At 42.6% G+C, this 25,209-nt stretch overlaps 1 protein-coding gene across 1 annotated transcript; it reads left to right on the forward strand.

Annotated features, from left to right (window-relative positions):
- Positions 1-1,221: 1,221 nt before the first annotated feature.
- dcbld2 (discoidin, CUB and LCCL domain containing 2) lies at positions 1,222-24,332 on the forward strand. Its single transcript, XM_069663707.1, has 15 exons — positions 1,222-1,581; positions 4,757-4,981; positions 6,223-6,360; positions 12,046-12,097; positions 12,190-12,262; positions 16,912-17,045; positions 17,172-17,212; positions 17,417-17,632; positions 18,581-18,705; positions 19,216-19,366; positions 19,437-19,586; positions 19,668-19,761; positions 19,842-19,891; positions 19,977-20,111; positions 21,590-24,332. The coding sequence occupies exons 1-15, from the start codon at positions 1,479-1,481 to the stop codon at positions 21,997-21,999; spliced, it is 2,097 nt and encodes a 698-aa protein (XP_069519808.1). The 5' UTR covers positions 1,222-1,478; the 3' UTR covers positions 22,000-24,332.
- Positions 24,333-25,209: the final 877 nt, after the last annotated feature.

Raw genomic sequence — 25,209 nt, forward strand, 5'->3', positions numbered from 1 at the left:
TAATTTCTTTAACTGAAAAAACTACAATTTTCAAAAATAAAAAAATTACACGAAAACGAAATAACAAACTAAACTGAAAATAGTCAATTCCTCAAAATGAACATAAAACTACTTTTATCGTTAAACTTACTAAAATTAAACTGAAATCAAAAACCAAAATGAAAGACTAAACAACAATAAAAACTAATGAAAATGTCAAAACTATAATAACTCTGGTCTAAGGAAAATCCAAACATGACGTACATTAAATGAATGAAAGTCCCATCATACTAATGAGAGGTGAGGTGATTTATACAGTCTATGGTAAAAAGTGAAAGTGAGCTATTTATGACTCAGGAGTTACCATGCGTGAGAGCTCACGTATAATATGATGTATAAAATTAAATATCAGTCAGAAATGTTACATTCTTTAAACTAAAAGTAAATATATAACTAAGTAGAAAGGGTTATGTTCATAATCATTTGTAAAAAAAACAACTAAAAAAGTAAACATTTCAGTCAAGGTAGTTCGGACCGGAAATGCGCGATCGATAGTCATGTGACGCGAATAAGACGTCGGTTGACTAAGGTTCGAGCAACCGTATACTAGTAGGCAGCATGCAGTATGTACTGTTCGAGTGAGTGTTGGGAATTTGGGCTCTTTGAAAGGAGCTGGATCTTATGGCTCTGTTCCTTTCAGAGAGGAGTGGAGCCATAAGATCCCAGGTGAGAGAGTGGTCGGACTTGCGAACGTGCCTGCACTCTATTCTTCTTCAAATTTCACACTTTTAAAATTTAAAAAGAAACAGCAGATTAATAAAGGAACAATTCATCAATGCCATTGATTTTCGAATAGTTTATGCTACAATTCTGTAGGACTACAGAGATGTCAACAAAAAAACAACAAACATGGTGGAGGCTTATAATGTTGCTCACCATCTGCACTATGTTGTAGTGACATCATTCTGCTGCAGGTGACCTAATATAGCGGAGTTGCAGTTGAAAAAAGCTGCCCGTGATAATTCGGCATAAAGGGGAGTGGATCTAGGGCAGACAGTGAAATTTGGGCACAACTATAAAAATAATGGCTCTCACCTACGAATCGGTTCCGTCGCTCGCACCAAAGAGTCGTTCAAAAGAATCGGATCGTTCGCGAACATCACAACACTAAAGTCATGTGACGCGGATAAGACGTTGGTTGAGTGAGCTGCAGTTCGAGCAACCGCGTACTAGTAGGCAGTATGTACTGTTTGAGTATGTAGCAGGCAGTACGTAAGTAGGCGGTTTCGGACACAGCCTATGTGTGTGTGTTAGAAGTAGTTACCTCCATAGTGAGAGTGTCGCTAACCACTGGATTGCTAAAGCAAACAGACAAGAGGAAAAGCCCACGCGGACTCGTTCTCGAGGAGTTGAAGATTAGTTTTTGTATTTTACTCTCTTGCGGTACAGGTTGAAGCCGGTCCAGAAGCGAGCATTATGCATTCAGACTGCAGGCTGCTATGGGCAGAGCGGTAATGGTGGGCAGGGGACCGACAGGGGCCGGGGTTCTCGTCCTGTCGACTCTCATCATCCTCACCGCGAAGGGCTGTCGAGCGCAGAAAGGTTGGTGGAGCCGCACAGCTGCGGTGACAACTGGAGGAGCGGAGTGTGACCGCACCGACATGCGGGCCATGCTGGCTCTAAAGTGTGAACACAGACGTTTATAAGTGAGATAAGCGCGAGGCATGTTGTTATTGTCCACCAAACTTAAAACCTACCTTACATGGCCGTGTGTACGTGGAGTTCCGCTTGGTTTACACAGCTTGCCGCCGCCCGTCATGGTGTTATGGGTGTAGTAAAACCAGGCAAACCGGTTCTAAAAACACTAAGATTGTAAAGGAGTAACTGTTGCTTGGTGGATCAGTTGCTTGCTGAATTAACATGTGGGTTTCAATTACCTGTTTAAGGTACAAAGTCCCAGTCTATCACTTAGGTACGTTTCACGAAAAGCTAGCTACCTTTAAATGGCCAGATTTGTTAATGGAGTCTGGCTTTGAGTTCTCTGTGTACGAGAAAACGGCACATTTGGGAGCGTGTGGCCTTGTTTCTCGCTCCAGGTAGCCCCAATTTTGAGTGCTACCTTCCGTATTTTCGTGTACTACCTTTCACAATAACAGCAAAGCCAGTGTATGTATATTTTGTATTGCATATTGTACTTAAAAAGTAATATATTTAGTAGGGGTTTAAACCCTCTAGCAAACCTCAGGTGGTCATGATTGGGGGTGGGGTAGCAGTGGGGGTATGACTGTAAACACGTGGACACAGTTTGTCATCAATCTAAATTTCAGATGAGTTATCTCTTTATATTTTGTGTGATACTTATATAAACCAGTAGCATAGGTTTCTGGTTTATCTGTAAATGAGGGGCAGTTTACGAAAGGTAACGTGAACTCTTGCTGAATGCCATGCAGTTGTTCAGTATTTGTGAGTCAGGGTGAGGGCAGCAGCTTTTGTTTTTGTCCTGTTCATCTGGATAGTGTCCACCGAGAGGCTCTTACGTAACCCCAGAACATCCACTTAGCACCATGAAGCGTGACTGTTGAGTGTTATTTCAGAGCCATGAGGCCACAGCATCAACAGACACAATGTCTTTGCTTTCTGACAGCTCAGAGGACGCAAACAAACTTCCTTCAGAGATGATCATCATCGGAAAAAAGATTTCAAGACTTGTTAAACTGTCTTTAGTTTTAATTGTGTTTATTTAACAGCTAAAAACTAATAAAAACAGATATCTGCCTTGTAAATTTAATGTTTTGGCTAGTAGTTTATTTTCTCTGCAGAATAGCCAACACTTTTGTTTGTCTATAAAACCAAAAGCCAACTCCTCTCCTGAATTTAATTGAAAACATTGCATTCATTTGACATGCCACAACTAATGGTTAATATACCGTTGTTGTTTTTTTAACTCAAAATGTTTTGTTTGAGAAAATGTCAATTTAGTTGGCTATTACAAGATGAGGTAGAGCTGCAATTCCTCACATTTTAGAAGCAAAAACAAGAGAAGATTTGTTTTAAAAAATGATGTCAAACTTAGGATTTACCGTAGCTCCAGGTTATCAATGACATGGTTTATGATGTTACACATTGAAAGGCCCTATTGTATTAACTGGTTGCTCTTACCTTCAGGACGACAGGTAAACAAATCCTGAAACATAAAAAGAAAGTTTGCAGTTTGGGGTATAATCCAATACCTAAAATAGCTGAAAAAAATCCAATATAAGTTTGTTGTCATTCTATATTTAATATTTTGTCAGCAAATCCAATGAAAAAGCATCGTACAAATCTGTTTCGCAACTTCCTTACCCTGTCTGTGGTATTCAGTATAATGCATGTATTCAGATATGTTACAAAAGCACAGTTAAACTTCCATTAAAGGCAAAAGCAAGTGTTATTCTCCTAAAACAGCTGGGCACTATAGAGTTTCAAACAAAAGAAGCAAACTGAAGGAGAATGTTTGAGACTACTTTCAGCGGCAGATAATGCACATTTTATGTTTTATACTGTAGTGTGGGTGGGAATCGCAGGGTAACTCACGATCCGATACAGCGATTCTGTGATTATTAATCTATTGCAAGACGATCAAAAAAGATTCATCATGATATCTGATTGTTAATTGTATGCCGATATATTGCCATATTGATATTTTGTCCCATCTAAAATTAGGGTGTTGACGCAGGTTTTTTAGAACCGGGAAGACCCGCTTATAAATGCCGATTGTCTTTGTTCCTATTACCAGTGGAGTATACCCTTGTGGGTCTCTCTTTTTTGCTGCGTCCCCGCCTGACGTCACAAACGTGCCCGAAAGGGCTAGTAAACAGTGAAGATGTTGCAGTGGTTAGGTCTTTATTGTATCTATTACTCATTCAGTTTATCAAACTCGGCGCAGACAAATTTGGAACGATGTTTGAGTGCTGCTCGGATGGAGACGGGTGGAATTTGTAGCTGAGATGACGAGAAGTCGCAGAAGTTACAGACAGAGCATAGCATCGCGCCGGAAAGGGGGCGGAGATTAGCGTGTCGTCCTCGGGTTTTGTGTTCCCATCAATGCCGATCGGAGCCTAGGCGATTATTACCCGGGTCTTAATGCTGATTGTAGCCTTTCCCAATAAGCAAAAAAGCTGGGTGTTAGTGGGAAAGCGGCTTTATAGTGTATATTTATGACTGCAGGACAGACCATGTATGTAGGTTTGGGCGATGAAGTTTGTGCAGTTTTATTCAAAGAGGAGAAAACAGTAGATATATTTGGAACTATTCTTGGCAGTGGATTAATAAAGATTTGCTGCACTGTTGAGTATTCACAGACACAGGATATTGTAGATGGGACTGAGTCAAAATGAACTACAGAGCCCATGCTCTTCTGCAGTGATGCTCAATTGTGTGTTTTTGACAACAATAGTAGCACAGAGGAATAAAATAATACAGATACATAATAACTGGCAGTAGGATGAATTAATTGCTGGTTTTAGGTCTCTTCTTGGGGTTTGTTGACATTATGAACGGCAAATTAAAGCTCTATTCTTGCAGTTAAACCCTCTGATATCTGCACAAATACTATGTGTTTCATGAAAAGCTTATAAACGGCGTATTTCCAAATAGTTTTGGGGAAATTCTTCTCATAAATCTCGGCTTAAGCCGAACTGTATCTTTGTGGTTTCCGTTCCTGTTTCCACCTCATGTGTGCTTTATTACTGGCATCCTTTTGCTTTTCCTGAGTCTGACCGTTTGTGTTGTCCTGCAGGTGATGGCTGTGGTCCCAGTGTGCTCGGCCACAGCAGTGGGACTCTGTCCTCTCTGGGTTACCCGGGGACGTACCCGAACAACACGGTGTGTGAGTGGGAGATCAGCGTGCCACGCGGCAGCAGGATCCACTTTCGCTTTGCCGAGCTGGACATAGAAGACAGCGACTGCCAGGTCAGCTACCTCCGTTTCTTTAAGGGCATCGGACCCGAGAGGAGAGAGATTGGTGAGTGACACACAGACACAAGGCTGGAGTTGAACTGACTGTGGGAGAAAACCAATATTTATTGCTAAAATTACAATATGCACAGTGAGGGAGATGTTCTGGTCTTGATTAAGATGCTAGTATACTGCGAGAGGAATGCATGTTGGATGGTCAGACGGCTTTGGAACAAAACATAACCTAGCCCTTAGCCCCCTTGCAACTCTCAGCATCCTTACTGTCTGTGTTTACATGCACATGACAAATCAGGTTAGCAGGTTTTCAACATGTGCTGCAACAACTTCTTTAAACATGCAGCTGGAGATGCATTCAGGCTTCTTACTGACCCCAATGTTTCCGAACCAAGGCTGAAATATTTTAAACTTTATTAAAGATATTTGACCACACGGCCTGAAGAGAAACCTACACAGTTGTGAGCTTGCAATCCTGCTAGCTACCGGTGCGGTAGTTGAGCTCAGCCTACCGTAACGTTGATTGTTGTGAGGGCGGCGGCTGCAGTGGCGATCATAATGGCGCATGTCTGCGACGAAGCGTTGGCAACAATTAAGTTAGTTTTCCTCACTTGAAACAGTGAGGAGACGTTGTAGTGGCTCGGACCCAGAAACAGTTTAATGCGGAGATGTGACAACACCACTTATTTTACGGTAATTTTGGTTCTCTGTGTATATCTTTTAGAGTTGCATAGGCCAGTTGCTTGTGGAACTTTAAGCAACATTAAGAGGCAGTTTTTTTTATTTACAGTGAAATATGAAAAAGCTTTTGATACAAAGGGCAAAATGCATCTTTACTCACACTTCTTTTAACTGCTTTCTCTGTCCGGAACAATTGTTTACATGACAAAATTTAGAAATCATTGAGCTGCAAAAAGCGGACATTACCAGGTAACGGAAATGCCGGAGACTGAAAAGGCATTGGTCACACAGAAGCTCATAATCATCATGAAAATGGTGCAAATTGGCATTTGATGCTCAAATTTCCTGGAGGACCCCGACGACTTAATATTTGTCCCCTGCAAAATGTGATGGCAGTGAATCTCTCTCATTAAAGCCAGATATTTCTACTTTAACTCTGACGCAGGGTTAGTTTCACTGTGTGCAAACCCTTCTCTCTGTATATTCCTCTGCTTTTTGTCCTTTACCATATGCCTAAATATTACATGCTTAAACTTAAAATGCTTGTATAACCAACCAGAACCTTTGTGTCTCGTGTTTTCTCTGTCCTGCTCCTCCCGGGCTCTTTAACAGCAAAGTACTGCGGTTTGGGTCTGAAGGTCAAAAGGCTGAATGAGTCCACGGGCAACCAGGTCACCGTCCAGTTCATGAGTGGGACCCACCACACTGGACGGGGATTCTACCTGTCTTACTCCACCACTGAACACACAGGTAAGAAGCTCTGAGCTCACTCACCTGTCTGCGTGTCATCTCTTGATTCAGGAGACACAACACAATCACTTAGTTTTTCTGTTTTGTCCCGTGTTTCTTTATGTGAATATCAAATCGGGGCTGATTTTATACATTTCTATGCTGGCAGATGAGGACAAACGCGCTGCAATGAACTCAAGATTTTGGTTAGGAGTATCTCAATTTACAGGTTCTACATAGAAATATAGAATCTGTAGGCAGGGACGTGGATTTTAGGGAAGGCAAGTGTTCTGGTTTCCGTTTGTTCTATGCTTGTAGTCCGAGTAATATTGACCAATCACGTATCAGCAGGCTGCGGCGTATGCAGGAAAAGCAGGCGGAATGTAATGGGGCATCATCCCGGCTCCCATCAGCATCATCTGACAACGATTTAGCTTCTTTTTATCTCTATAAAGAGACATCTGCATGCTAACAGCTAACAATCCGTTCTAGATCTAAAGTTCAACTTGAGATAAATTCCCTTGACGCTGTGTCACAAAAGCCGTTCAGCGTTTAGATTTCCCGACTTCCTGTTTATTAAAGTAAATCACACGGAAAACAGGTTCTTTTTCTGTAAACAATGCAGAATGCAGAAGAGAAAGTCTTGACTGGGAGTTGTTTATCGCTAACCGCTGGCTAAACCGGAAACGCACTACATGTTCGTTGTCAGACTATAGCCGATGGGAGCCAACAACAAAACACAACGGAAATGTGCTCCAAAACGTCCCAAAACATAACCTGCAAACGTGCTGCATATACATTAACAATGCAAAGTCAAAAATAGAGATAGACCGATATGGTTTTTTCAGGGCCGATACCGATTATTAGTAGTCAAGGAGGCCGATAACCGATATTTGGAGCCGATATTCATTTGCAGTAAAAGTGAAAATATTGGTGTCAAAATTTTGAATAATACAAACTCCAACACTTAACTTTGTTTAAATGCCTTTAAGCATATGTTTATTAAACAAACAAACAAAAAGCGCAGGGAGTTCCCAGGGTCAGCAGCATCTCTTATAAAGGTAACTGAAAATTTAAATAAATAAATAAATAACTTCCTGTTTTACAAAGTAAATAAAACAAAGTTAAATAAAATTTGCAAAGAAATTAACTCTTATCGGCCGTCGGATAAAAAAAAAGAAAAAAAAAGGCCGATGCCGATATGCGTCAAAATGCCGAATATTGGTGCCAATAATCGGTCTATCCCTAGTCAAAAACGCACGTTATGAGTGGGTATGACGCGTTTTTCTTTGCCATTTGTTCTTTTGATTTGTGTGGTTTTGACTCTGCAGCGATTGTGTTTTAGCAGCATGTTTCTCTTTTCAACTCTTGTTTATGTTTTTCGATTTGCAGCCCATTTCTCTCAATAGAAATCTTTTGAGCTGTTGCAGGGTGCTTGCCCTTGCCGGCCACCAAACATTTCCCGTTCTCATGTAAACAAACAAGAGTCTGCAGATCACAAAAAAGAAAACCTCTTAAAGATGACTTGAGTTGAATGGATGACTGTGTTTGTAGTCTTACAGTAACAGTGCTTTGGAGAAATGAGGGAAGCATTTACGATGTGGCGTTCGCTCACCGTTGAGGACGTACTTACACACAGAGGAGATAAAGAGCTGCTCTGCTGTGAATGCCAGATTCTGATCAGCCACATATCTGGAATTCCAGCTACAGTGTGCAGGATCATCATGCGAGTGGACGTTGGTCATTTAATCAGAAGGTGCTGAATACAGAAGGGTGGCGATAACTTATGTTTGTTGGGGAACTGAAATACTTCTCTCCTGCTCTCAACTGTCACCGTGTCTGCAGCTGGGTTTGTCACATGGAAGCTTTAAGAGTTCAAAAGTTGACCGGAGAGTGAATTAATTGTTCGTGCGTTTGCAGCTTTTGATAAAGCCGGTTTTCACCAGAGAGTGGCTGTTAAAAATTAGCAGAGAGGATTAAAGGAGAGCGAGTAAAAAGCTTTTCCGAAGTGAGAAGTCATTTGGATCAAAGTGGCAAGGGGAAGTGGGAGTCATAGAGAGAAGTGAAAAATAATCGTATTTTTGTGGTTTTATTGTCGACTTCCTCTCAGTGAGACGCTGCTAACCTTTGTCTGATTTGACATCGTAATCCTGAGAGTGTTTATTAGTCACTTTTCAGTTTCAGAAACACGTATCCTTTAAGTCCATATCAGCCCAAAGATTCAAGATGAGACAAAATGGTTTCAGAATGTTTCAGGGAAAACACACAGTATGTCACCTGTTTGAACAACCAATCAGATCGTAGCAAAGTCAGCTGGTAATTCACTTACAAACATTGGTGGTGTCAGTTGGTAGAAATGGCAGACTTTAGGACAAAGAAAAGGGTTCTTCACAAAGAGTCTAATGAGATGAACTGCTGTATGCGTGTGGCACAAACCTGAACATTTACTGAGATCAACAAACAGACAAACAAACCTTCTCCTTTCTGTGTAAACGGACTGAATAGTGTCATATGGTGCATGTATTTCTCCTCGTCTACTTTCTTCAGCTTGCCTGACAACAAAAAAGTGCAGTATTACAATCAGAAACTCCTCTAGTGATATGCCAACCCTTTCTCATTCCAAGTAAATACCGTAATATCTGTAATATAAGTTGCACTGGAATATAAGACGCAGTCTGTTTGGGGGGGTTTCTAAAGCTGTTTTTTAATAAAAATGTGTATACAAGTTGTTTCAACACTTTTCAATTTATTTTTCTTCATGCCGAGTTTGCAATCCTGCTCGCTACCTGTAACGTTGGTAGTTGTGAGGGTAGCGGCTGCACTAGTGGTCATGACTGCACATGTCCGTGACGAAGCTTTAGCAACATTATAGCGCAGTATTCTGGGTAAAATAATGTAACACAAAAAAATACCTCTCTCTGCATTTTATACTGGTGTATTTGTTGCATCGGTACATAGGACGCAGCCCACATTTTAGATGGAAAAAAAAAATATTACAAGTTTGTCTTTTAATATAAATGTTACGGTACCTATGCTCTGTTCCAGCGTCTTAATACATGCGCGTATGGTACAGTCTGTTTTCCACCTGTGTAGTTTTCTTTGCTCATTAAAGCTGACACCAAATCCTCTAAATAAATGTGATAGAACTGCTCCAGGGTAGATGGGAAAATATGAGAAAAGCGAGGGGGTCTCCTTCCTTAAGTTCATGGCATGAAATTGTATAGCATGTTGTCCAATAAAACATTACACACATTCACATTCTCTATTCACGATCACTATCGCCATCCATGTCATGTCTGATTTGATCAAAGAAATCGGCAAGTTTATTGAGCGAGAATCCCCCACTAAACTTTGTACATGACAGCTGGATAATTGATGTAATTGATGGTGGGGACACAATCAGCTGATGAAAGAATACTGCAGCTATTGTAAGCAGTTTACCATGAGACGCACACGCAGATTGTGATGTCGGATATGGCTTAATTTTCTCATTAACGTGAGTGCAGCTGTCGCGTTCTGTGTGATTATACGGGCGTATTTTGTCATGTGCAACATTTTCAGATAAACTGATAAGTGAAGCCACAAGAGAGAGGAAGACAGTGACGTGTCTGTGAGGGAGAGTTTTTAGTCTGTCTGTAAGTGTTATCATCGGTACGACTGAATCACAGTGGAAGGCAAACAGAGCCGTCAGTGGACTTAACAAAAACCCCCCTCAAAGAACTGATGTGTGTTTTTCATGTAACCGACGCTGCAGATGAGCGTGGGAGGACAGTTTGCACAGCTAAGTAAATCAGTCACCATGGCGACTTGTGGTGGCTGGGAGTATTTGTCAGATTGACTCACTGGCTGCTTTTCCAGATAAATGGGATTTTTGATAGTGTGGTCAAGACTCAGCGAGACGGACCACCACCACAGGGTTAAAATTCCCAGCAGCCCACATCATCCTGTAACACTCCAGACTTTTTCTCAACTTAAACCCAAACGTGGGCCTTTCTTTACGACTTTATAGAGCTAACAGAACAAATGCATCAATAATGATATCGCTGCACTTGTATTTTTTTGATTTAAGCATGTCGTTCTTTTCGCTAATCGTCCAACAACCTTTTCTAATTCTTTAACTACTAGCCTGCTAGCTTTAAACTCTGCTCGTGGGCAGTGAGTTCACAGGCAGAGTGCACTCAGGTTAGACGTGCATTCTCATTTAAAAAGAAACTGTTGGACGGTTGTTAGGCCTGTGACCACCATAGATACCAGACGTCTTTTCCTTTTTTATGTCTGAGCATCTGATTTATTGATTGCTCCCAGGATACAAAGACAATTTCAACAGATGTAACAAGAAATGCCTCTAAAACGAGTTGCCCTGTCTAGCTTTGAAAGAATACTCTTAATGACCAGCTCCAGTCATGTTTTAAACGTATAAAATGCTCCGATTGAAATAATAAATTGTGTCTGATATGTTTTTTTTCAGCAAAACACATTTAATTACCTTGTAAAAATCCTCCCAAGGCATCTCCTCCTTCTCCCTCATTAAAAAGTCCTGAAACTTCTATCCCACTATGAAAATCCTTTTGTAAAATTACATCTGGAAACAAAACACGTCTCTGCCGTCGTTTAGTGGCAACTAAGCTAGCTTGAAATGTAATTGGTACTAGTAATGTGGACGTTAGTAGTAGTAGTTGTGAGTTTGCAAAAATGATGATGGTTACAGCTGGCTCGCATATCACCAAAGTGGTTGCCATAGGTTACACATAATGATGTGCATAGCGTCACCCCGTCCATTAACGTTATTGGCTCCTTAGGTTTGTGACGTCACAAACCTGCCAATCTGAAAACGTGTTGTTCAGCCTGTCTTTGGTACACTGCAGTTTAAAAGCAGTCAGGCACAGCCGTGGAGATGACTGCTGATGTTGTCCCTGATATGTCTTGTAGCACGTGAAGAACACCACATGAAGATGTTTACAAGGTTCAACACTGGATTTTCACTGGAGGGGGGCTTTAAGTTTATCAAATGTCAAAACCGGTGAAAAACGCCCAAAATGAGTTCTGAAAGCTCAACATGACAACTTTAAGTCTCTTCTTACTATTTAATTCATCTAAAAATATCATCAGAACAAGAAAGCAGTAAATAAATACTACAATTGAGAACAGGGAACCAGCAAATGTTTTCAGTTTTGTGTGATTGGATCATCAAAACTTATAAATAAATTAGGACACCCTACAATTGATAAATAAATAATAAACATTTGATCCAGCTCTAGAAAATCAATGATTAGGTTCTTAAGTGCTTGAAAGAAAAATTATCTGTAAGTATTTTGATAATTAATGGATCCTTTAAAAACAATTTTTAAATCTAAAAATAGTGAAAAACCCTAAATTATTTGGTGTCAGCCTCGCAAATCTGAAAATTTCTAGCCATTCTCTGTTTCTAAATCATTATGAATGATGAAGTATTTTCTTTTCACCTTTCTTTACAATTTGTACATGTCATTCTTTAGCCTGATTGGAATGATTGTTCCATGTGGGAGAATCCCCTGTTAGACAGTTCAGCCAGTGTTGATGGCCAGTCTTTGCTTTAAACACTAAAATGACCAGATAATGAGAAACATGAACTACCTGGAGAAGGTTTGCAGTCTCTGGATGAGGATGACATGTTCGCAGGAGCATGCTGAGAAACCAGTTCTGACTTTGTTTGTTTGCCGTTTGCAGATCTAATCACCTGCCTGGACAAAGGAACTGATTTCCCTGAGGCAGAGTTCAGGTAAACAGCGGCTGCTTTGTGTGGAGATTTGTGCAGCAATCAGGCTGACTGATACTCAATGTGAGTTTATGTCTCTGTCTTTCTCTTGTTAGTAAATACTGCCCGGCTGGCTGCTTGACGTCTACGGAGGAGATTTCTGGAACTATCCCTAATGGATACAGAGAGGTGAGTACATGCAGTATACACGTTTCACATTTCCAGGTGAATCACGGCGTCTGGTGGTCTCCAGACTATCAGTGTTTGATTACTCATGTTTGAACTGCCTCTGTGTGGATACTTTCAGATACCACCTGCTTGAAACAGTAGAATCGCTTTAAATTTTATGTTCAATGGTATCGGAAGTATGGAAGCTTGTTTAGGAAAAACGTAATCATCATGCCTTTCATTACTATTAACAGTATTTTAAATGGGCTGTGTTCAGGCTGGTAATCAAAAACAGGAAAGGTACACAATTTTGGTACCAAAGACTAAAAAAGTCATGTAACGTATTGGCAACAAAACTTTATCTGCTACAGAAGTGTCATATCGTATTTGCAAAAAAATGTATCGCATATTGGCAAAAAAAGTATCGTATCATATCGGCAACAAAAGTATCGTATCATATCGGCAACAAAAGTATCGTATCGTATCGGCAACAAAAGTATCGTATCATATCGGCAACATAAGTATCGTATCATATCGGCTACAAAAGTATTGCATCGTACTCGCAACAAAAGTATCATATCATATCGGCAACAAAAGTATCGTATCTTATCATATCGGCAACCAAAGTATCGTATCATATTGGCAACAAAAGTATCGTATCATATCGGCAACAAAAGTATCGTATCTTATCATATCGGCAACCAAAGTATCATATCGGCAACCAAAGTATCATATCATATCGGCAACCAAAGTATCATATCATATCGGCAACAAAAGTATCGTATCTTATCATATCGGCAACCAAAGTATCGTATCATATTGGCAGCAAAAGTATTGTATCATATCGGCAACCAAAGTATCGTATCATATCGGCAACAAAGGTGTCATATTGTATCTGCATCAAAAATATCATATCGGCAACAAAAGTATTGTTTCGTATCAGCAACAAAAGAATCAGATTGGCAACAAAAATATCATATTGTATCGGCAACAAAAGTGTTTTGTATCAGTAACAAAAGTATCTTATCTTATCAACAACAAAAATATTGCATGGGCAACCAAAGTATAGTATCGTGTGGGCAACAAAAGTATTGCATCGTATTTTAGTTTGAATTCTGGTATTGTGACATCCTTACAGTCTTCACTATCATTGTTACTGGTTCCCACTCATTACTGTGCTGCACGTCTGTCCGTTTCATTCTTCCTCTTCCTTCTGTAAACGGGCCCCCTTCTCTATGGCATGCAAGTCCTGCTCTGATGACCTCACAGCACCCCTGCTGCGCGTGAGGTCATGGGCGCCGAGTCTCTGTCTGATGACCTCATGTTCGGAGCTCCGGGTTTGTTGAAGGAGGGAGGGAGGCGGGGGGTGTTGCTGGCTGACGGGGAGGACAGGGCGGAGCGCTGGGTGTGCTTCAGGGAGTGAGGTGCCCCACAGGAACAGAGGAGGGGCAGGGTCAGCGGGTGAAAGGGAGGTGAGATAATAGTTTGGCTGAAAATAATAAGCCTCTAATCCAGTCCAGCTGCAGGAGGGTGCTGAGCGGAGCGGAGCGCTCTGCAGAGACACAAGCTGGAGAGTGAGTCAGTGTGATTGAGAAGTTTGAGAAAACGCGAACCCAAAAGTGTGCATGACTTATTGACTATGTGCAAATGAATCATTGATGTGTGTTAAAAGCCACTGGAAACCCAAATACACAATAGCCTGTTGAACATGACCCCAGTTGACTTTTTTTCAGCGACAGGGGTTTATTATCGGCCGTTTATGATCTATTTTCATCGGCGGATGTTGAACATTGCCGCAGTGAGTTTTGTTCTGAATATTAAAGCACTAGCTAACACTACAGAGCAAATCATTAGCATGGTATTCAGCTTTGAGAACAAGTTGAGGCATCTTAGCTGACAATGCTTGTGCACGCTAACTGCTAACTATGATATTGATAGCAAGGCATTTTGTGACTCATCATTCAAAGACCTATTCTGACTTGGAGAACTCAAACATACAACAGATGAACAGAAGATGATCGCTGCTTTTAAACGCAGGATTTTCAAACAGTTTTATTTTCACTAAAATATCCATTTTTACTATTTCAAACTATTCTCATGGTCTTAAAGAGGACATATTTTAGCTACGCTATCCGTTTTCTATTATTCTAATGTGTTTTTGAATCACGTTGGTAAAGTGTGTTTCATTTTAAAAATTGTATACATATTTTTGTTTGATTATTTTCTGCGCCGCTCAGTCCGTCAGACCTTAGCCACGATTGGCTGACGGTATTTGGAGTGACCGCGTAGCCCCTCCACGTGAGTAAGCGGCCGCGCTGCGCTGTCACTCCAAAGTTGTAGAAAACATGGCTGCTCTAGGATCGGTTATCTGGCCTTATATATGAGCCAGAATCTTAACGACTTGACTACAAGCTCGTGCAAGAAGGCAGCCTGAGGTGAATGACGGTGAATGACGATTGGTCGATTTCAGCTGAAGCAAGGTGCTATGTAGAAACCTGCAGCTGTTCTGAACGGCCCATTTCAGAGGCGACCTTTTTTAATAATGTGATTCTGGAAAAACACGGAATTATGCAGTTTTCATTTTTTCACTGTGAACAATAAACACCCAAAAATGTGAAACCCTTAAAACATATGAGAACATCCATTCGAAAGATACGGCCCCTTTAAGTTGTGTGTGTCAGTAGGCTGTAACATAACAGTGATTGTGGATCCAAACTTCATTATACTTCCACATCCAACCTATCATATAAGTGTGTGTGTGTGTGTGATTTCATGTGTGTGTTACTGTGGTTTCCTCTGTCGGAGGCAGGGCGCAGCGGTCTGGAGCTGCTCTTTGTGTTTGTGTTAGAGGTTTGGTATGGCGCTCTGTAGGAAGTGGTGGTGTGTGTTTTTGGGAAGTTTAAGAGTCACAAAGGGAAGTGTTGATTGCTTGTGGCAGCATTTGAATGCCGTGCGTGCATGCGTGTGCTTTTGTGTGAATACATGTGCTTGTCACTCTGCGGGTCACCAGAGCTTTTCCCCACAATCCTGTCAGCTGTGAATTCCAGTGTGGGCCTTTTCCAGTAATAAAATTCCACCTCACTTGCCCAGCTGTTCACCGAGGGAGCCTGTGAGCTGAGTGTAAATTGTGTTTTGTCCGTTTGTCAGTGATGTGGCAGCAGGTTTGGACAGGAATGCCGCCGGCAGTGAATCATTACCCTCAGTGCCCCTCGGTATCCTCTCTGCAGAGAAGTGACATCATGCTGACTCATCAGCCTTTATCTGCCTCGGTCTGAAGGTTAAGAGCTTGGTCGTTTTGTAGGACGGCTCTGCCTGTTCCTGCAAGCTGTCTGAGATTGTAACAGAACCCGACGGTGCGAGTGGTATCGTTTCAGCCCCTTTGTCAGAACAAAACCTTTTCCATGAATTGTTTTAAGGAATCTCAGGTTTTGATTTCTTACTCAAAACTCGACACAGTAAATATTTTACTACAGAAGTCCCAAAGTCCATAGGTAGCATCTTCGAAGTGTAAGGTGTGGTCCACTGTGGATAAAGTCTCTGAGCGTGTCATTTTATAGGCGACATCATGTGCATATGATACATTTTTCTGTAAAATTGAAATAGGAACTGATGACTGTAGTAGGGATATTATCGGTATCTGCAGATTATGGCTTGAAAATGACATATCAGCACCTGCAGATGTTATCTTTCTGCTGATATTTTCTGCCGATAAAACAACAATTCTGCCCAAATGTTCGATGATTCCCTAAAAAAGCTTGCCGTAATGCTACAACATTAATTCGGCGCGAGTGTGCGCGCGCACTGCCTGCACCACGCCTCTTCCATCAAGCACGAAGAAGGGTGCAAGATGTCTGCGGTACGGCAGTTTGTCAAAGTTTACGAAACGCAGAGCACGGTTGATTTCATTTTATGTACGTGTTCTGTGCAATAGGTAAAATTTGCTCTAGTTGTGGGCAAATTGTCTCAGGGAGAGCATCATCTAAGCCTAAGTTGTATGAATGTTAGTTTTATTTGAAAGAATTACATACAAATAAATATGGCATTTTGTACATAACCTAAGTTGAAGTAGTTTTCTCATCTTGCCCAGTGAATGTGTACATTTTAAAAATCACTGTATTTCTGCATCTGCCAGAGGGCCACTTCAATAAGAGTAGGCATGATATCTGTTCCACAACAGGCGAGACTTAATGTTCTCTGCAGTTAGGTGGAAAAAAACATGTGCCTAATATATTGGTATCAAAATCTGCAATCAAAATATTGGCATATCGGATATCTGCAAAATTTCCAATATTGTGCATCCCTACGCTATAGTCTGATAAATGTTTTAAACAAAGCCATACGATACGATACGATACGCGATATGTGGCCTATGATAACGTTAATATCACGATACAGCGATTCTGCGATAACTGAGACCAACAGCCTGGAGTCATGAAGTAGTGAGGCGGTGAGTCAGAATGGCAGGGAAATCCGCTCAGAGCGCCGTATAATTGTCAATTAAAATACAGATATTTGGAGCCAGCCTGTTGATAATGGTATCGCACGAGTCAGATTGACGATATATAGCCGTATTGATATTTTGTACCTGCACTGTTTATTGTGATGGAAATACAGAAGGTGCATAAAAACCCACCTCCTCAATCTCATCTTCCTTTCCTTTCATCCCGCAGTCCTCTCCTCTGTGCGTGGCAGCCGTCCACGCGGGCGTGGTGTCCAACGCTGTGGGAGGGAGGATCAGCGTGGTCAGCAGCAAAGGCATCCCTCACTACGAGGCCACACTGGCAAACAATGTCACTTCCACTGGGTGAGAGCTGCAGCATGTAACCTTGCATCACTTTTTTAATCTACTTCGGGTATATAAATGTGCTTCAGTAGTAATACTATTACATATACAATGTATTTTTCTTCTAAACCTTTTTTTTCTCCTCAGAGGAACTTTGTCGAACAGCCTCTTCACCTTCAGGACCAACGGTGAGTTTTCCTACTTCCTGAAGCACCATTAAGAGCTGTTATCATTTTCAAATGGGGAAATCAATGTAATTACTACTGCCAGCATCCTGTTATCTTTGTTAATCGAGCATAAATACTGCGATGTTTATACTTTTTATTAGTCAAAGTGAATTTCCCAAACGTGTACACTACTATCACTGATGGGTAATGCCTCTGTGCTCGCAGGCTGCTACGGGACGCTGGGTCTAGAATCTGGTGGTGTTGCGGACACCCAGCTATCTGTCTCCTCTGTGTGGGAGTGGCACAACATCATCGGTCAGCACAGCGTCTGGGCCCGGACGGGGGCTCGGCTAAAGAAGGCGGGGCTGCCCTGGGCTCCGGCTCAGAGCGACCACCAGCAGTGGCTGCAGGTCGATCTAAAGAGGGAGAAGAGGATCACAGGTACACAGCTTTATAAACGTACAAACTCACACTTAAGGGTCGGACTGTGTCCCCGTTATTCCACTAAAAAGTTCTAATAAATGGTTCAAACATGGTAGTTTGGAGGTGTCATTCCACTATTAAGCTGACAGCGTAGGTAGTAACAGTTCGCTAAGTCCCGCTCCCCTTAGTTACTGTTGCTACGCCTGTTTATTTGAAGCTAATGTTTAGTTATGACTCCCTATAACTTTCATTGTCTAATATGTTGTAGCCCACTGCTAGCAAATCTAAATTACCCCACTTTTGCATTTTGTTTGAAGCATATGCTCGCATATCGTGAGCTTGGTCTATACACTGGATCTCCTAAAGGCACAACAGGAAAGCCCAACAAAATCCTGTACCAGTTTGCCACAACAATGGCACAAACCAAAGGGTGGTAGAATAAAGGCAGTGCCGACATCATCGCTGGTGCTAGCGAAGGCCAGACAGGATCGCAAGTGGAGGCCAGCTGGCCGTCTCTAAAATTTTTAATCCATGTCCGACATCTCTCCTCTTCTTCGGAAAAGTGAAAAACATGACGCCCCTCTCTAAACTTTGACGACAACTGCTGTCAGACTTGCAGATTCCACATGCACACCGTTCAGGCATTTCTCCTTGTTCTGAAAGCTTGGCGATTCCACCCACGCCTAGTTACGGTTGCTAATGTAGGATTGGACAGTGGCAAGAGAGGGGCTTAGCGAAGGGTCAGTTGACGTCAGCAGGACAGGACAACGTCTAAAAGGACCACTTTATTTTGATTCAGACAACCCAAGTAGTTTCCATGTTACGACCTGACGCTCATGTACACACTGAGTATGTAAGCATGCTGACATTAGCATTTAGCACAGTACCAAAGTCCAACCTTACAAGGCTGCTCGCACGGCTGTAGACTCTTTAAACTGTACTTCTTTCTGCTGTCTGTTCATGAAGGCATCATCACCTCTGGCTCCACCCTCAGAGAGTACCAGTACTACGTCTCAGCATACCGGGTCCTGTACAGTAACGACGGCCAGCAGTGGCGCACCTACCGTGAAGCTAATTCTACACAAGACAAGGTAACACGAGCACCAAATCAATAAAGCCCTGCTTGCCCAACAGCTGCGTCACCGGCTTTTACGCTGCTTTCCCCTCCAAATTAGTGCAGATGGACAAAAATGTCACTTTAGAAGGCTACAGGGACCAACGCTTGGACCGTTTCCATAACAACTGGTATTGACTCAGAGATGTTTATGGCAGGAAACGAGGGAAGTCAGTGGTTTGAGTTAAGTGCTGTGGTAGACGAGTCAGGACACCGGGGCATTAATAATGAATGGATATGGATTTAGTGGCTGGGTTGTTAGGCTGCTGTCTACAGGCTGCTCTCTGCTGGGATCCTCTTTACCTCTCATTGTGAGGAGGAGAGGAGTTATTAGCTCGCCAAGTTTGAGAAATAATCAGCTTAGGGCTTAAAGTGCGTTTGTTCACTGTCTGAAACAAGAATCTCTTTTTTTTTTCTCTGTAAGCTACTACTACTGTTTGGTTTTAAGTCTCTGGCACAAACACTCCTTCTTCTTATTTTACGGTAGATTTTCCAGGGCAACATCAACTACCTGCACGAGGTGAGGAATAACTTCATCCCCCCTATCGAGGCCCAGTTTGTGAGGATATATCCAACAGCATGGCACCAGAGAATCGCGCTCAAGTTGGAGCTGCTCGGCTGCCAGATTCTTCCTTCAAGTAAGGGAAAGGTGGTACATAAAACTTCAATGTAGAATTTTCTCCTCTAAAATGTATTTCTTTTTGGCAGTGGGGCGAAGGCCAGAGCCGGGGCCAAGGATGCTTCCCCCTCTTCGACACACACCACCTGCTGCCGGCACAAAACGCCCTCCTCACCTCAGCCAAACCACGCACACCCCAGACATCAGAAACACGACTATGCCTCCTCACACTGACAAAGGTATGCCTGATTCTTGATTTGTACAAGCATGTCTAATAGGGAAGTCCCACCTGGTGTCTAATGTTGTGTTTTTGCTGTTAGATGTGGCTCTGGCAGCAGTTCTGGTGCCCGTGTTGGTCATGGCTCTGACTGCTCTCATCGTGATAGTGGTTTGTGCGTGGCACTGGAGGAACAGGTGTGTGTTCTCATTATCATGTGAAGAAAAATCAGTTTGAAAACATTACCCTGCATGACTTTGTTCTTCCCTCTTCATAGGAAAAAGAGCTCTGAGGGGACGTATGATCTCCCTCACTGGGATCGCACAGGTATGTACTCTGTCTGCACCACAGGCTGATTAGTCTGCTTGACTTCTGGTGACGCTCACAGCACATCTCACCGTTTCTGCTGCAGACTGGTGGAAAAGCATGAAGCAGCTGTTGCCCTCCAAGATGGTGGAGACGGAGGATTCAGTTCGGTACAGCAGCAGTGAGGTGGGCCGGCTCACGGGGAGAGGTGCGGTACCCCGACTACATGCTGAACCTGCGGGTAAGTACTGCTCGACATTGTGACTGCGATGCAAACAACTTGTTTAGTGACGCTTCCATTGTGCCTGTTGAAAGGTTTCAGCTGCTGTTACAGGCATCCTGTGGCGGTTTAATTGTTCAGAAACAGCTGTGCTTTCATTTAGAGTTTGTCACTGAAATGTAATGTGAGTGTCCTCAAGTGGATTTCCAACCTTGCAAAACCGCCATGTGGAGAACGTTGTGAAATGTCTTTTACCGGCTTCTGCTCCTCCTACACTGTTACTACATCAGTCTGTGCTTTAGACATTGACTCACAGCAACTGAGTCAAATCATGTGTTTTAAAACTTTTATAATTTGTAATGTCACATCAGTTATCTCCGATTATCTCTGAGAAATCAAAGTATGTCTACACTTTGTTTTTATGCTTTTGTAACAAAAACACATTTTTTGGGGAGGGGGGGTTCTCGTCTGTCAGCTTCATTTGAACACAATATTTAATACAGACGCCTTGATGGAATTTATTATTTTTTTTTTTTTATAAAGATTATTTTTTGGGCCTTTTATGCCTTTTATTGACAGAGAGGACAGTGGATCGTGATGGAGGCAGGGAAAGGGGGAGAGGTGGATGACAGTTGAATCCGGGGCCGCCGCATTGAGGACTATAGCCTCTGCACATGGTCGCTGATTAAATCGCTGAGCTAAACCGATGCCTGGGAATTTCTTCAATTTTGGCACAAATGTTGACTTCAGCTCAAGAATTAACTATTTGATTGACAAAAGCCTAAAAAACCCCAAATTTTTGTCCAAAAAGAATTCCTACACGAATCATGACACAATTTCACAAAAACGTCTAATAGCATGAAGCGGTGATGCAGTGTGACTTTGTGCCCGTCTGAGTCTCTTGAATCCTTTATTTCTATCCATTCTGTAAAAATACTCTCCAAGTGAGGTGGTGTGTTTCTCTGGAATATATTCACTAGAATAGCAGTGATAAATTGCATTTCGCCAATAAATCCCTTCAAAGTCAACTCTACTTTCACGATGACTCTGGTCAGACATAAGCCCTTTTTACACTGCGGTTCCGCCTCAGCGTCGTAACGAGGCTGTCATGCAGCCTTTGCCATTTTACATTGGACCACACAAACATTGGCCAGCGTAAAGCCGCCCCACTGTGTTTTTACGTTGCTGTCCGCACGAGGTGTAAACAAACAGTGCGTGCTTCAAATACACACGGCGCTGTTCTGCTCTGTCGGCTCTGCTGTTAACACAGATGCCGTTTCGCCTGTTACTACCTCCGATGCCGGCTCAGAGGCGGAACGATTTCGCCCCACCATTCTGCCATTTGTGCGTTTTACATAGAAGACGGAACGTAACAGAGGTGTCATAATCCCGCCTTGAACTGGCAGTGTAAAAAGCGGCACCAAATTTTACAGTACTTCAACCTGGCTGGTTTCATTAGTTTAGCTTCATTAACACACTATAACATCCTCTGTTTTCAGAGTACGCTCAGCCCCTGGTGAGTGGTGTAACTACATTAGGAGCCCGTTCCACCTTCAAACCAGACGAGGGGCCCGACCCGGGGTACTCAGACCCTGACCTGTACGACGCTCCCATCTCTCCAGACGTTTACCACGCCTACGCGGAGCCCCTGCCTGCTTCGGGATCTGAGTACGCTACACCCATTGTGGTGGATTTGGGCTCCCACCCATCAGGGGGCTCCACATTGACCCAGCCCTCTGCAGTGTGTAGCTTCATGGGTTCTGGGGCCTCCTCCCTGCTCACACAGACAGACAGCACCCACTCAGGGAGGTCGGCTTACGATACGCCCAAGAATGCCACTGGACAGGCCACGCCCCCTGAAGATCTGACCTATCAGGTGCCTCAGAATAAGCCAACAGGACAGAGCTGAAGAGTCTGGATGCACATGGCCTTAATCTGCCCCTCCCTGCCAACGCAACCCCGATGGACAGAGACAGAGGGTTGTTTGAGGAAGAGGAGGAGGAGTGAACCTGTGAGCCTCGGAGCGCAGGTTTTAAGTCTTGAATGAACACTACCTTAGCGTTAGATTCATCTGGAGATGTCTGTATTGCCTAAATGTTTCTGCATGGCCACAATCTGCTTGTGTAGTGCCATTACAGTCCTATCACTGAAACCACAACGATGAATGTGTTTGTGCCAGGAGTGAGAGGCGGAAGCGGATCAGTGGATGGAGGGATAAAAAGGAGAAAGCTGACTACTATTTGAAAAAGTCCCTGTTCTGTGATTCTTAGTAGTTCTTGCATTCTGTGAAACTGTGATGTCCTTTTTTTTTCATTTTTATTCTGTTACAAAGTGAACCAGGTTTGGCTGAAATGTGCCTCATGATTCTTAAAGGGATAGTTCGGACACTAAGTTGTATGAAACACTTGCTAGTAGTGTAGCGGATGCAAAGCTATTAGCTTACTCGCCGAGTCCTGTGGTCGGAGTTCTGGCCGGTTCTGAACGTAGAAGAAGTAGTTCCAGTGAGACGCCAGGGTCAAAAACAACACGCAGGCGATGGTGATCCATTTAACACCAAATCATCGTCCTAGGATTTCATATATTGCGCTGTTCTTTTGGTACTATTTTCTCTTGACAAATCCAGTATGACTACGCCTGCTGCAGGCCGGTTTCTCAGGTGACATGCTCTATCAAGAGAACACGCTGGAACTGGTAACTTGTGAGACTCGTTTTCCTGACACGGATCGTGCCCTTAGAGGTCCCGTTGGATCCGTTGTTACAGATCAATCTTCACTTTCATAGTCTGACATGTTTACTTCCACGATGATGCAACCCAGTCAGAGTCGTCGTGCAACACCTACTAGGTCGGCTTACCTGAGAAACCGGCCTGCAGCAGGCGTGGTGATACTGGATTTGTCAAGAGAGAAAATAGTGCCCAAAAAAACGTCCAGTACATAAAATCCGAGGGCGGTGATTTTGTGTTAAATGGATCACCATTGCCTCCGTGTTTTTGTAGAGTAAAACGTTTTGGTCTCATGACCCTGACATCTCACTGGAAATACTCTATGTTCAGAACCGGCCAGAACTCCGACCACAGGACTCTGAGCGAGCTAATAGCTTTGCATCCGCTACACTACTAGCAAGTGTTTCAAACGACTTGGTGTCCAAAAATCCGAACTATCCCTTTAAATTACTGAATTAACTGCATGTTGCATTAAGGTCCACATCAAGGTCCCAGAATTCCTCCTCTCTAGAGAAACTTTTCTACGGTACATTTGTGTCTTACTTTCTTTAAAAGCATGACTTGAAATTGTGTATAGTTCGAATAATTCCATCACTGCAAACCTGTTAGAGCGCTCAGATGATTTACTGATATTTATTTCTAATTCACATCCTGCTGATGAAGAGAAACTCTTTTTCAAACAGCCCAACACTACCCTCCTTTTAGATGAAATAACCTCGGGAACACATAACTGACACAAAGTAGTTTTTAATGAGTTGTTGTTGGATGTAAACTTGAAAAGACCGATCAGGAGGCGGATTCAGTGAACGTCCCCCAAAGAGAAATACTTTTTGTGCTCCTGAAGACCAAATGCTGCCTTTTTTTGTGTTTATGCAACGTTCATTCACAACTTTCACAGCACAAGTTTAGCCAAATAAGTGACACCAGTCTTAATGTAGGAAACAGTGATTTTTAAAGGCCTAGTTAGTTCCTAGAAAAAGGTACAGAGAGAATAGGTAGAATCTGTTACAGCCCGTGTTTGTCCGATTTAGATTTTATTCGTGCCTCGTGGTGATTGTCTCGTGTTGAAATGGGTGTTAGATCTGTCCTAATGCATATGAGTGTTTCTTCCTTGTATCTATGTGCATCAACATCTGTATGTATGTGTGGTAAGCTGTTTTGATACATCAGTCCTGTGTGTGTTTTGTTCTTTTGGACTGGTTTTCTAGTTGTAGTAGGATGTTCTCAGTCGATGTCTGTAGCACCAGTAGACTGCATTCCTCTCCTGTGGTACGGATCTGACCAAACGCTCTGTGGCAGGAGTGCAGATGGAGACTAAATGGAAGGAGCTGCTTTATAACACAACAGAATGGCAACCTCACCTGAAGGGAGGGCGTTGTTCACACAGCTGTGCCACCAATCAAGCTTTGTTTATGCTCAATAACCGAGGCCTTTCTATGTAAAGAGTTTGGTGCTCCCTGGTCACAGAGGGATGATTGTGTTTATGTGGCTCTCACTGATTGTATATAGAGAAATAAAGAGTTTTTAAAGAAGAAAATGCTTTATTACAATCTTCAGCTGTCATGAAACGACTATTTATTTTTCATTTTGTAAGGACACGGACATGAACATCTTTGAGATTATTACTTTAACATGTTAAGTCACTATCGCTGAATGAGGTAACACAATGGTGATTGAGCCTATGGCCCACTGCATTTGCAGTATTATGGACCAGGTGTCTGTGGCGACTTTTATAAATCACAAATGGCGCTCGGTTAGTGACACGTTTTCCATCAGCCAGCAGTGGTTGGTCTGCCAGAGAGGGTAGGCGGAGCTAAGCGGCTGCTTTTCCGGTCTCTGCAAGTGTTGCGAGTAAACAGTAATCTACTATGGCTGAACAAGCAAAGAAAAGATGGATGACTACAGATACAACTTCAACAATAAGTGAAAATCCAAAGAAAAAAACAAATTTGACGCTCAGATGAAGCAAACAGTCTGAAAAGGAAAGCGACCGTCGGCGAGGAAAATCAAGAGTTACAACCGGAGCCAACCGTGTACGTCGCATGCGATCAGGAAGTGTGCTCCTGCAATTACCGTTTATCACCATAGGTGCCGCCAAAGAGTGACACAGAATCGAGATTATATCTTTAAAGTCGAGATGAAACATTTCGAGAGTATCTAGCTTCCGTATCGTGACGTATTTCCGAGTGAAACAGGACGTGCAGGCGGGACATATCATTAGAGGGATTTGATATGAGCGTTGAGAAGTGGGCGTAGACAGACGCTCTCCACAGCGCCGGAGCTAGCTAACTGACTGAGCGTTCTTGGTGCGCTGTGGCTAAATGTTGCAGATTGATTGGTTGAAATTGTTTGGTGCTAACTTACGTAAGCATGGTGAAATTTAGTTTTACCGGAAGA

Source organism: Semicossyphus pulcher, unplaced genomic scaffold (assembly GCF_022749685.1).
Source record: "Semicossyphus pulcher isolate SPU_LCO1_2020_fin unplaced genomic scaffold, fSemPul1.0.p SCAF_15, whole genome shotgun sequence".
Lineage (NCBI taxonomy): Eukaryota > Metazoa > Chordata > Actinopteri > Labriformes > Labridae > Semicossyphus > Semicossyphus pulcher.

Bases quoted from the DNA above. Each gene is read 5' to 3' on its own strand.
- dcbld2 (XM_069663707.1), top strand. From the start codon at position 1,479: ATGGGCAGAGCGGTAATGGTGGGCAGGGGACCGACAGGGGCCGGGGTT. The intron at 12,098-12,189 runs GTAAACAGCGGC...TTCTCTTGTTAG, and splicing joins TTCCCTGAGGCAGAGTTCAG to TAAATACTGCCCGGCTGGCT. The intron at 17,046-17,171 runs GTGAGAGCTGCA...TTTTCTCCTCAG, and splicing joins AACAATGTCACTTCCACTGG to AGGAACTTTGTCGAACAGCC.